Source organism: Acinonyx jubatus, chromosome A3 (genome assembly GCF_027475565.1).
Source record: "Acinonyx jubatus isolate Ajub_Pintada_27869175 chromosome A3, VMU_Ajub_asm_v1.0, whole genome shotgun sequence".
NCBI classification, from domain to species: domain Eukaryota; kingdom Metazoa; phylum Chordata; class Mammalia; order Carnivora; family Felidae; genus Acinonyx; species Acinonyx jubatus.
In genome coordinates, this window is record NC_069388.1 from 97,610,846 (window position 1) to 97,622,946 (window position 12,101).

At 39.1% G+C, this 12,101-nt stretch overlaps 1 protein-coding gene across 3 annotated transcripts in view; it reads left to right on the forward strand.

Moving 5' to 3' along the window:
• Positions 1-12,101, forward strand: part of DNAH6 (dynein axonemal heavy chain 6) — a 245,633-nt gene that overhangs the window by 212,922 nt on the left and 20,610 nt on the right. For all 3 annotated transcript variants that reach the window (XM_053200826.1, XM_015075839.3, XM_053200827.1), the window contains 5 exons: positions 2,812-2,900; positions 3,651-3,797; positions 5,249-5,387; positions 8,220-8,339; positions 8,870-8,991. In XM_053200826.1, coding sequence (XP_053056801.1) covers positions 2,812-2,900; positions 3,651-3,797; positions 5,249-5,387; positions 8,220-8,339; positions 8,870-8,991 — 617 coding nt within the window. The remainder of the gene's footprint in view (positions 1-2,811; positions 2,901-3,650; positions 3,798-5,248; positions 5,388-8,219; positions 8,340-8,869; positions 8,992-12,101) is intronic.

The window sequence follows — 12,101 nt, forward strand, 5'->3', positions numbered from 1 at the left end:
CCCCTAAGGACCCCTCACTTCCAGTTCCTGCTCCTTACCTCTGTAGGCTGCCTCCAGCAAGGATAAAGAATCCTGCACATCCACCACCCAGAATATTCACTCTTTTCACCCTTTTGCAATACAAATAAAAGTGGTCTTCGCCTTATTTCCATTTAAGTAATTAAAGAAAAATGACCAGAAGGAATTCACCACTGTTCAGGGGTTGCTGGTGATCAGGATTATAATTAAGAAGAAAATGCTAGGTTGTTGATGGGAATGCAAGCTGGGGCAGCCACTCTAGAAAACAGTGTGGAGGTTCCTCAAAAAACTAAAAATAGAACTACCCTATGACCCAGCAATTGCACTGCTAGGCATTTATCCAAGGGATTCAAGTATGCTCTTTCGAAGGGACACATGCACCCCCATGTTTGTAACAGCAATAGCAACAATAGTCAAAGTATGGAAAGAGCCCAAATTCATCGATGGATGAATGGATAAAGAAGATGTGGTATATATACACAATGGAATATTATTTGGCAATCAAAAAGAATGAAATCTTGCCATTTGCAACTACATGGATGGAACTGGAGGGTATTATGCCAAGTGAAATTAGTCAGTCAGAGAAAGGCAAAAATCATATGACTTCACTCATATGAGGACTTTAAGAGAAAAAACAGATGAACATAAGGGAAGGGAAACAAAAATCATATGAAAACAGGAAGGGAGACAAAACAGAAGAGACTCATAAATATGGAGAAAAAACTGAGGGTTACTGGAGGGGTTGTGGGAGAGGACATGGGCTAAATGGGTGATAGGTACTAAGGAATCTATTTCTGAAATCATTGTTGCACTATATCCTAACTAATTTGGATGCAAATTTTTAAAGAAATTTAAAAAATTAATTCAAAATGAACGTTGGAGACATTAAATAAAATTATAATTATAAAAAAAAGAAAATTTTCTGCATTTCAGAGGGAAAGCCCTTAAAATCTCCAACAAGTATTGAAAATTAATGTATCCTTAATTTCTTTACTCAAATGTGCCAGTGTCTAGATTGCCAAACTCTTATGTATTAAGAGCTTTCTATATGGCACAAAAACAGACACTCAAATCAATGGAACAGAATAGAGAACCCAGAAACGGACCCACAAATGTATGGCCAAATAATCTTTGACAAAGCAGGAAAGAATATCCAATGGAATAAAGACAGTCTCTTCAGCAAGTGGTGCTGAGAAAACTGGACAGCAACATGCATAAAAATGAACCTGGACCATTTTCTTACACCACACCCAAAAATAAACTCAAAATGGATCAAAGATCTAAATGTAAGACAAGAAGCCATCAAAATTCTCGAGGGGAAAGCAGGCAACAACCTCTGTGACCTCAGCTGCAGCAATTTCTTGCTCAACACATCTCCAAAGGCAAGGAAATTAAAAGCAAAAATGAACCTGGACCACTTTCTTACACTATAATCAAAAATAAACTCAAAAAGAATGAAAGACTTAAACATAAGACAGGAAGCCATCAAAATCCTCAAGGAGAAAGCAGGCAAAAGCCTCTTTGACCTTGGCCACAGCAACTTCTTACTCAACACATCTCCGGAGGCAAGAGAAACAAAAGCAAAAATGAACTATTGGGACCTCATCAAAATAAAAGGCTTGTGGGTAGTGAAGGAAACAATCAGCAAAACTAAAAGGCAACCAACGGAATGGGAGAAGATATTTGCAAATGACATATCAGATAAAGGGTTAGTATCCAAAATCTATAAAGAACTTATCAAACTCAACACCCAAAAAACAAATAATCCAGTGAAGAAATGGGCAAAAGACACGAATAGACATTTCTCCAAAGAAGACATCCAGATGGCCAACCGACCCATGAAAAAATGCTCAACATCACTCATCATCAGGGAAATACAAATCAAAACCACAATGAGATACCACCTCACACCTGTCAGAATGGCTAACATTAACAATTCAGGAAAAAACAGATGTTGGCGAGGTTACAGAGAAAGAGGATCTCCTTTGCATTGCTGGTAGGAATGCAAACTGGTGCAGCTACTCTGGAAAACAGTATGGAGGTTCCCCCCAAAAATTAAAAAAACATAGGGTCCCCTATGACCCAGCAATTGCACTACTAGGTATTTATCCAAGGGATACAGGTGTGCTATTTCGAAGGGGCACGTGTACCCCAATGTTTATAGCAGCAATAGCAACAATAGTCAAAGTATGGAAAGAGCCCAAATGTCCATCGATGGATGAATGGATAAAGAAAATGTGGTATATATATACAATGGAGTATTACTCGACAATCAAGAAGAATGAAATCATGCCATTTGCAACTACATGGATGGAACAAGAGGGTATCATGCTAAGCGAAATTAGTCAGAGAAGGACAAATATATGACTTCACTCATATGAGGACTTTAAGATACAAAACAGGTGAACATAAGGGAAGGGAAGCAAAAATAATATAAAAACAGAGAGGGGGACAAAACAGAAGAGACTCTTAAATATAGAGAACAAACAGGGTTGCTGGAGGAGTTGTGGGGGGGTGGATGGGCTAAACGGGTCAGGGGCATTAAGGAATCTACTCCTGAAATCACTGTTGCACTATATGCTAACTAACTTGAATGTAAATTTAAAAAAATAATAATAAATAATTTTTTTAAAAAAGGGTTCTATAAAGATTCCCCCCAGCTCCATTTTAGAACATTTTACAACATAAAATACTTAAACTAGTCTTTTTGCCATGATAAGTATTTGTTATATAAAAGTATTATTATAATTTAAGCATTTTCCTTTTTTGTTGTTTTATCTTTGTTTTAAACAGACATTATCATCAAGGACACTTTTCGACTTTTTTTAAGTTCCATGCCTAGTAGTACATTTCCTGTTACAGTTCTCCAAAATTCTGTCAAGGTAATGTATGCGCATGGTTGGAACGGCACAAAATGGCCTCAGAGTGTTCCCAAGTGCGTCCAGGGAACCCAGTCCCCATGTGTAGGACCACGTCAAAGTCCATGTGGCCAAGGTGGGGAGGAGCAAGTCAGTATCCCTGTACCTGATAGCATGCAGGGAAACGATTTCCCAAGACACTGCCACCCTTGTGTGCCCTAGTCTGTTGACCATTCAGCTCTATAAGAAAATGTCAAAGATTCAGAATGGTGAGAATGGGTCCCCTCCCAGAGTTAACAGAATGTTTCAGCATTTGAGAGAAGGAAGGCCTATGGGTAGTATGGCTGCTGGATTTCAGTGCTGGAAGTTTCCAACATATGGGAAGCCCCTGCATATGAATGATCGCTCAGGAACAAGAGATGCCTCTTCCTTCCCTGTCCCATGTCATCAAGGACTGCAGTATGTTGAGATGAGTGGAAAATCCAATGCAGAAGGCCTGAGCATACTTTCTGGCCCATATTTAGAAAAATGAACTCCAAATGAAAATAGTATGAGGTTCTGGTGGAGATGTTTTACCCACTGTAGGTCTGAAGACCCCACCAGGCCCTACTTTCCAGAGACTGAGGCTGAGCAAGACACAGAGCAGGAATGCCAGGAATGCACCTTGGGCATCAGTTATCTCCATCCTTCCATGGCTTCAGTCTATAAGTATTATTCATAAATAATGTAAATCTATAAAATCACCCTTTGTGCCACATATGTGTCCAAATTCAGGTAACCAATGAGCCTCCAAAAGGTTTACGTGCAAATATCAGACGAGCATTTACTGAAATGACACCTTCGTTTTTTGAAGAAAATATACTCGGAAGAAAATGGAGACAAATAATATTTGGCATTTGTTTCTTCCATGCAATTATTCAGGTACACTCAATTTTGCTTTTCAATAGAAACAAGAAAGTGCATTATGTTAATAAATAAATAAGTAAAAAGTAGGAATTACATGAAAGCTAACAGGTGACATTATGAAGCGCTGAGGCCCCGTTCCATGTCTGAACCCAAGTTGTTTTCACTCAGTGGCAGATCTCTGTGCTCCCCTCACCTCAGCCTCTCACAGCTGCACCTCCCAGCTCTACTCTGATCTAAGGGATGCCATCACCTGAGTAGATGCACAAGGTCAAACTCAAAAGCACAAAATTGATCTCCTCAGCTATGCCTCACTCCCAAATCTGCTTCCCCTCCACACTCTCCTCCTGAAATTAGTGGTCCCATCTCTCAGTCGCCTACACTCAAAACTTCAGGATTTTTATTATTCCTTCTCTGCACACACATATCATGTCAGTCATTGTTTTTCTTACAGTGTGTTTCACTCTCACCTATTCCTGTTTGAGTGGGCTGACCACCCTTACATCTTCCCTGTGATCAGAGCCCCAAGTCCCCTGAAAGATGACCTTTAACTCAGTACTGCTTTCTGCTTCCGTCTGCTCATACTTCACTGCTGTGGTCTGGTGTCCATCCCGTGACCCTGCACTTAAATTCTGACTTTTCAACTACATATCTCTAAATGGTGTCTTTGTTAGATTGGCTGCCTGGGTTTCAACTGTGTATGGTCTACAGAGAAAGATTCTGTAAAGAAAAAACAAAGATTAAAGATGCAAGATATGAGATAAGTAAGTAAACAAGGTCCTAGAGGAGATCCAAGAGGCTGGGACTAGGGGCTCCAGGTGTGAGGTCCTTGTTGTACAAACAAAGACAGCTGAGATGGAGAGGTAGCTTAAGACTTAGGGAAATTTTGAGGTCAAGAGGAGGAAATATGAGACCTCTGGTATAATCAGCAGAGTTAAGAAATTAAGGTGGGATAGGGAGATAACGACCATGTGAAATCATGAAACAAGGATTATGATTCTGTGTACCAGTTTAAAAAAAAAAAAATGTCCCTGCCCCTGCAGAGAAGTCAGTATGTAATCAGCACATGGTGACATGACTAAAAGCCTAGGTGAGAGATTCCTTAAAACATCAGGGAGTCACTCTGTCTACCTGATGGATGATTAGTGTATTTTTTTCCCTATTTTGATGGGGAAACATTTTATTTTACCATGAAGGACAAATTTCCTTTTGACAGGTCTATTACATTTCCAGTGATGTCAAATTTTCTTTTGGAAATTTTGGAGAGGAGCCAGGACTAGAGGGATAGATGCCCTCCATGTTTGGTGAAAGCCAAACTGAAAGCCTAGATGAAGTTGAACTGCATGATCTTAACTATTTTTACAGAATGAAAATGCCCAACTGCAATAGAAACCTTTTATTTCTCAATATTTTACACAAAATTAACTTTATCGAATTTTAGGTAAGACCATTTTCATTTTCCGTTCTAGGAGAGAAAAAAGTTTGGCCCTCTTGGTTGGAATATCTGCTATGAATTTAATGACAGTGACAGGGAATGTGCTTTGCTGAACCTCAACCTTTATTGTCAAGAAGGAAATATTCCCTGGGATGCATTGATTTACATTACTGGTCAGTATGCCCACATGGGCAGGGCAGGGCCCATATGAAGATGGTGTCCTTCCCCAGTGGGAGTCGATGGTGGTAATGATGACTTGTGATAGTCCCTTTGTGAAGATAAGACCATGAAAAGAATATCAGGAAGATATTTGCACATGAAAAATGGGCAGATGTTTTCCCAAATAATAATAGCAAAAACATACTCTCTTGATGCATGCCAAGTACTGTGTTAAGCACTTCCCAAGAATTAGTAGATTTAATCCTCACAACAACCCTATGAGGTGAGGACTGTTATATCCCTATTTTATACATGAGGAAATTGAGGCACACAGTTTATAAATGGTGGAGCCAAGATTGAAATCCAGGCAGTCTAGCCTCCAGAGTCTGTGCTCTTAAATTCAAAAAAATCTGAATACTGCTTGACCAGTTGATTCAGGTACACTTGTGAAAAAGGAAAATACATTTCAGGAATTACAATTTTTAGCAGAAATTAATTGTGGCCACATGGAACCTTAGTGCCAAGCCTGAGCAATGAAGAAATGATTTGCCCTGGGGAGTGGGGGAAGAAGAGCACTCTGAAAAGGGGCAAAATGGGAATGGGTGGTCTTCACTGGTGAGTAAGGGAAATGGGGAAGGACAGAGAGGTATCAGGTGATCTAGAGCTGGGAAAGGCAAATAAACCTTGGAAATAGAGGGCAGTGAAACAATAGTGAAAATGAATGTGGACCCATCCTCAGAGTGGACCCAAAGGAGTGGTCTTGGAATTAGGGGGCTACTGTATACTCCTGCCTGCAGCATGCCAGCACTCCAGTGGGGCCAACACTGCTTACAAAATGGTACTAGTTAGTTGACCTTATGTTGATGGCCAGCTTACTTTCAACAAAGGCATCGGGGCAGCTCAATGCAGGAAAGATAATTTGTTCAATAAATGATGCTGGGACTGTTAGGTATCCATCTGCAAAAGGATGAATTTGGATCCTTATCTCATATGATACACAATAATTAATTCAAAATGATGGACGTAAGAGCTGAAACCAAAGAGCAAAGCAAATCTTTGTGACTTTGGGTTAGGCAATTACTTATTAGATATGACACAAAAAAATACAAGCAATAAAGAAAATAATAAGAATTTGAAAAAATAAATCCTCTTCATCAATATTTAATACCTTTACACTTTCAACAAACACCGTCAAGAAAGTGAAAAGGCAAGGGGCATCTGGGTGGCTCAGTTAAGCATTCAACTTCAGCTCAGGTCATGATCTCATGGCTCGTGAGTTCAAGCCCTGTGTTGGGCTCTGTGCTGACAGCTCAGAGCCTGGAGCCTGCTTCACATTCTCTCTCTCTGTCTCTCTCTCTCTCTCTCAAAAATGAAGAGACGTTAAAAACAAAGTTTAAAAAAAATGAAAAGGCAAGTCACATACTGAGGGAAACTATTTGCAAATCATGTCTGTTAAGGCACTTGTATACAAAGTATATAAAAGAACACTTACAACTCAACAGTGAAAAGAAAAATCATCCAATATAAAAATGGGAAAAAGACTTGAATACACATTTCACCAAAGAAGATTTCCAAATGCCCAATAAGCATGTGAAATGACAGTCATTAAGGAAAAGAAAATTAAAGCCATAATGAGATACGACTTAACACCTACTAGGATGGCTATAATTTAAAAATGAAACAAACAAAACTAGCAAGCATTGGTGACAATGTTGGAGAAGTTGGAACCCTCATATGTTGCTGGTGGCAATGTAAAATGGTGCCACTACTTTGGAAAAAATTTTAAATAGAATTACCATATGACCCAGAAATTCTACTCCTAGGTATATGAATGAAAAATGGCCCACGCCAAAACTTGTACACAAATGTTTATAGCAGTATTGTTTCATAATAGCCAAAAAGTGGAAACAACTTGAACGTCTATCAACTGGTGAATGGATAAACAATGTGGCATGTCCATACAATGTAACAACCAGCCATAAAAAGGAATAAAGTACTGATACATACTGCAACACAGATAACCCTCAGACACTCTGATAAGTAAAAGAGGTCAGACACAAAAATACTGCATTGTATGATTCCATTTACACGAAATTTCCAGAAAAACAAATCTATACAGACAGAAAGTAGTTGCATGGAACAGGGGTAAAAGTGGGAGTGACGGAAAAGAGGCACAAGATTTCTTTTGGGGGATGAAACAGATGTTCCAAAATTAGATTGAGGTGACAGTTGCACACAACATTGCAGGTTTACTAAAAATTGCTGAATTATACATGTAAGTTTTTATGTGGATTTTATGATTTTTAATTATAATTATAATTATATAATTTATATAAATTATATAATTTATTATTAAAGTATTAAAGTATTAAAGTATATTTAAAGTATTAAAGTATTAAAGTATGATAAAGTATGTATACAGTTTGAATGCCTTGTTGTAAATGTTTTGGTTCCATTTATTTACTGGCCTTGAAAAGAAGCACTATTTCACGGAAAGTGTACATGTTTTAGAATACTATGATCCATGATGGGGTAAGACCCAAAATCAATATTTTAGGGGGAAAAAAAAAGGAAGAAGGAAGAAATATGTAAATAAAGCTCAGTGACTTTGGTTTTGGTTATTTAGGGAAAGCAAAATAATTAAGCTAGGGTACATTTACTAGGTTTTTTCCTGCTTTTTAAAAATCGAATTTTATTCTCTTTTGGGGGAGTAGTGGAAGGAAACTCTGACATGCTTTTTTCACTTTCAGTTCCAAATAAATGTATATATAAACACACCTGTTAGAATTTGGGTATATGCATATCAATGAAAAATAATATGTTTTAAAATGCAACCTCCTTTTCAGGTGAAATTACATATGGTGGTAGAGTTACAGACACCTGGGATCAAAGATGCCTTCGGACTGTCTTAAAAAGGTTTTTTTCTCCTGAAACATTAGAAGAGGATTACAAATATTCTGAATCAGGTGAATGACTTTTCAATATTATGGAAAGGACCTTTCTAAGAAGTCATCAACAGCATCTTTCAGTTTTCCATCTAGGAGCTCTCGGTGTCCAGTCCTCACGCCCACCCGCCCCATCCCCCTGCTGGACCACCTCCAAAACTAGTTTGGCAGTGAAAGCACAAAAATGTCACTTTGAATTGTTTGTTCTAAAGTGGGTTGTATTTGGTCTAAACGTATTTTCAAAGTTATATACATTTGGAGCCCTTCATAAGGCATGGCTTTCAGCAGCACACCCCTGGATTCCCAGATTCTTGAAAGGTTCTGGAGGTCACCCAGAAATGTTAGGACACTAATCACATGCTCAAGGCCCCGAGAAAAGGGAGAGGACGAGGCACAGTAATGAAAGGAAGGAGGGTGGGAAAAACAATCCCCTTTTCTGTGGAAGGAAGTTGATTATAGCCACCATCTGAACAGGCAGAAAAGGACCAAACTTGGTGGTACAAAGCTTGTCTATTTGAAATAGATTTGCCTTCTGTGTTTTCAATAAACAGGCATCTATTTTGCACCATTGGCTGATACCCTACAAGAGTTTAAAGACTACATTGAAAATCTGCCTTTAATAGATGATCCAGAAATATTTGGAATGCATGAAAATGCCAACCTAGTTTTCCAGGTATGTGGCTTTTAACTTAAAATACGTTTTAATATTGTATATATAAACTTGAAACATCAATAATCACCTCACTAGTTCTGTAAATGATAATATCCTTAAATAAACAAAGTAAATGTTTCACCCCAATTTCGGCATTCGATTCCAATTTAGCCTGTTCCCTCTGGATCATTCACAAAATCCTAAGATCATCGTCTTTTCTTCCCTGTTACTGGCCACCTCCCTCATTTCCTGGCCTTCTGCCTACTCCATATCTACCTGCTAGTCCACTTTAACATGGGACTTTGGATGATGATCCAGAGAGTCCTTTCTCTTTCGTCCTTCTCCCCCCATGCTGAACAAATCTGGATGATATTACACAAAAACTTATGGATCCACAGATGATTAAGTTACAAAAGTATAGTAACAAACATCAAAAGCCAATAAAACAGTGTTCTTTAAAAGTGTGGTTCATCAAGGTCACAGTACCAGATCCTAACAGTAAGCCCAAAGAGCAAACTGGATAATTTCTCTAAGACCTTATGATGCCCCACCATTACCCCAGGGGTAGTCCAAGTACCTCAGCATGGCACTCAAGGCTCCCCCATGACCTATGTACTACATACCTTTCCAGTTTATTCACCTTCCATGGTCAGGCATCTGTGGATAAACCAAAGCCATGAACTAAGGTATGTCCTGTACAGCTCTGGAATACTATATAGGTAGGGGACTAGGTTTGGCTCACAAGGCTGAAGGGAATCATCTTCCTTTTCAACTTAAATTTTGCCCATACAAGTGTTAGAGGGCCAGATCTACCTGGATGTCAATGAATCCACACAAAACAACAATGGAACCTCAGAAAAATACTCCAGGAGGTCAATGCTCTGACACCTTATGTCATGATTTTCTACCATTAAAATTGCTTTGCTACTCAGCAAAGAGTTACAATAATGTCTTGTTTTTCATTATTATACTTTCAGGAAGGAAAAGAAGTGACCAAACCAAGTGTTAATATTTACTTATATCTGACTGTTTGCTCTGGAGTGGGGTTGGGCCTGGGGCAAGGGGTGAAAGAAGGGAGAGGGGAGTGTGGATATAGTAAGACTTGCTGCATCCTGTGAAAAATATAGCACTGTTGGTAGAGGTAACACTCTTGGCAATGCGCACCTAGGAGTATAGTTTTGTGTTTTCCATTGGTTCAGAATGACTGAGAATGAGACAGCAAGCAGGTAGTGAACACCGTGGTATGCTTTTCTGTCTAGCCTCCCTTTCCCCATTTTTCTGATATTATGTGCCTTATTCCCATCTCTTTACTTTGGGACAACAGCCCCTTCCTCATTCCATGAAATTCTGGTAAGACCCCTTACCTTCAGAAGTGGACACGTGACTCAGGTCTGGCCAAAGGCAGCACTCCATCACCTCATCACTCAAATTGGTCCATGGAGCAGGTACATGGACCATGTTGGGTGAGAGGGAGTTCTTCCCTAAGACATAGTATGTATAGATACTAGGATGGGGGAAGGCTTTCTCTTTCCTTTGGAATCACTGGCTAGAATACTATATATGTGTAGCTGTCTGTGGCCTTACCGTTGACACCCAACCGATTCCTCCTACCACATGGAAGCAACTCATGTGCCATAAGAAAGAATGAGAGAAACTACAAAGCATGTATAGGAGAGAAAACATTAGGTCCATTCATGCCTGAGGCCCATGTGACTTGTGTTCCCTTCCCAGTGTATGAACCCACAGATTTCTTTTCTTTGATTAGCTGATTTAGGCTAGATAATTCTGCCTGTCATCAACAGAGTCTTTACACAAAAGACAGAAATGATTCCTTCCTCAGTCCAGCAAACTATACTTACATAGATGCTTATTAGAAACTAGTAAAGAAAATTGGACCTTGGCCTGTGCATATCAGTTGGAGATACAAGGCAGAAAGTGCCTCCCAAGAAAATAATAAGCATAAGTCAGGCACCATCTGTATAGACTGTCTCTGTCTAAGGCACAAATATATCTCTGTTATCTCTCTTCTCATTAGAAGCTGAATAAATGGAAAGGAAAAACCAACAAAGGGACAGAGCCACCTGGGTGGCTCAGTGGGTTGAGCTTCCGACTTCAGCTCAGGTCATGATCTCATGGTTCGTGGGTTCGACCCCGTGTCAGGTTCTGTACTAACAGCTCAGAGCCTGAAGCCTGCTTCAGATTCTGTGTCTCCCTCTCTCTGCCTCTCTCTCTCTCACTCTGTCTCTCTCTGTCTCTCAAAAACAAATGAACATTAAAAACCAACAAAGGTTGAGTAAATATGTGGAGGAAAAAAACATACTGAAGGATAGAGGATAGAAAACACCATCCAAAAGATACAGACTTGCCCTCTGCAAATCATCTGCTGTAAAAACAAAAAAATATGTAAATAAACAATGTGTTTTGGCATCTGAGATATGGTGGAAGACCTAAGCTGTATGAAAGAAAAAGCCAGAATCCAAGAACAGGCCAACATGTATATATGAAGGATGCCAGACTGGCTATACTAAATACTTAAGGACTCTTCTAGCCAACCAAGAAGTCAAGAAATAAAATAGAAAAGCCATATTAATGATTAGCACTGAGCAAGGGAACCAAACTATTTAACTATAGCATTAAGTAAATAACTTCATATGTGCTTAGGACCCAATGAATATGTCTATGTCAAAAGTCATATTTGAAAGAATGTCTGTCATGTAGCATATAATTTTAACACTCATGATCTAAAATCCCAGGTCCTGAGGCCCCTCTTTCAGGTAAGTGGATGATGAGTGTTATGACGGAGGTTTCAAAGCCAAGGACTAGAGATTGGGGAGCGATAGATTGGGAAGACTTTAGGCAATCCCATGGAACACCCCTCCACACATTCTGGATATGTGCTTGTACACAGGCATCTAAACATGAAGAACTAAAAGAACTGCCCTCACAAGACCTGTGTGAGAGCCATAGAAAGGTTCCAACAAATATACATGAGAAAGATACCATGTTTCTGAATAGAAGAAAAATCTAGGAAAATTGTACATTTAACTAACCTTGGAATAGGAATTTCTATACACTAAAAAGCATAGCAACATTACAAACAAACATTAGAAAAAGCCAATAGATGTGACTGT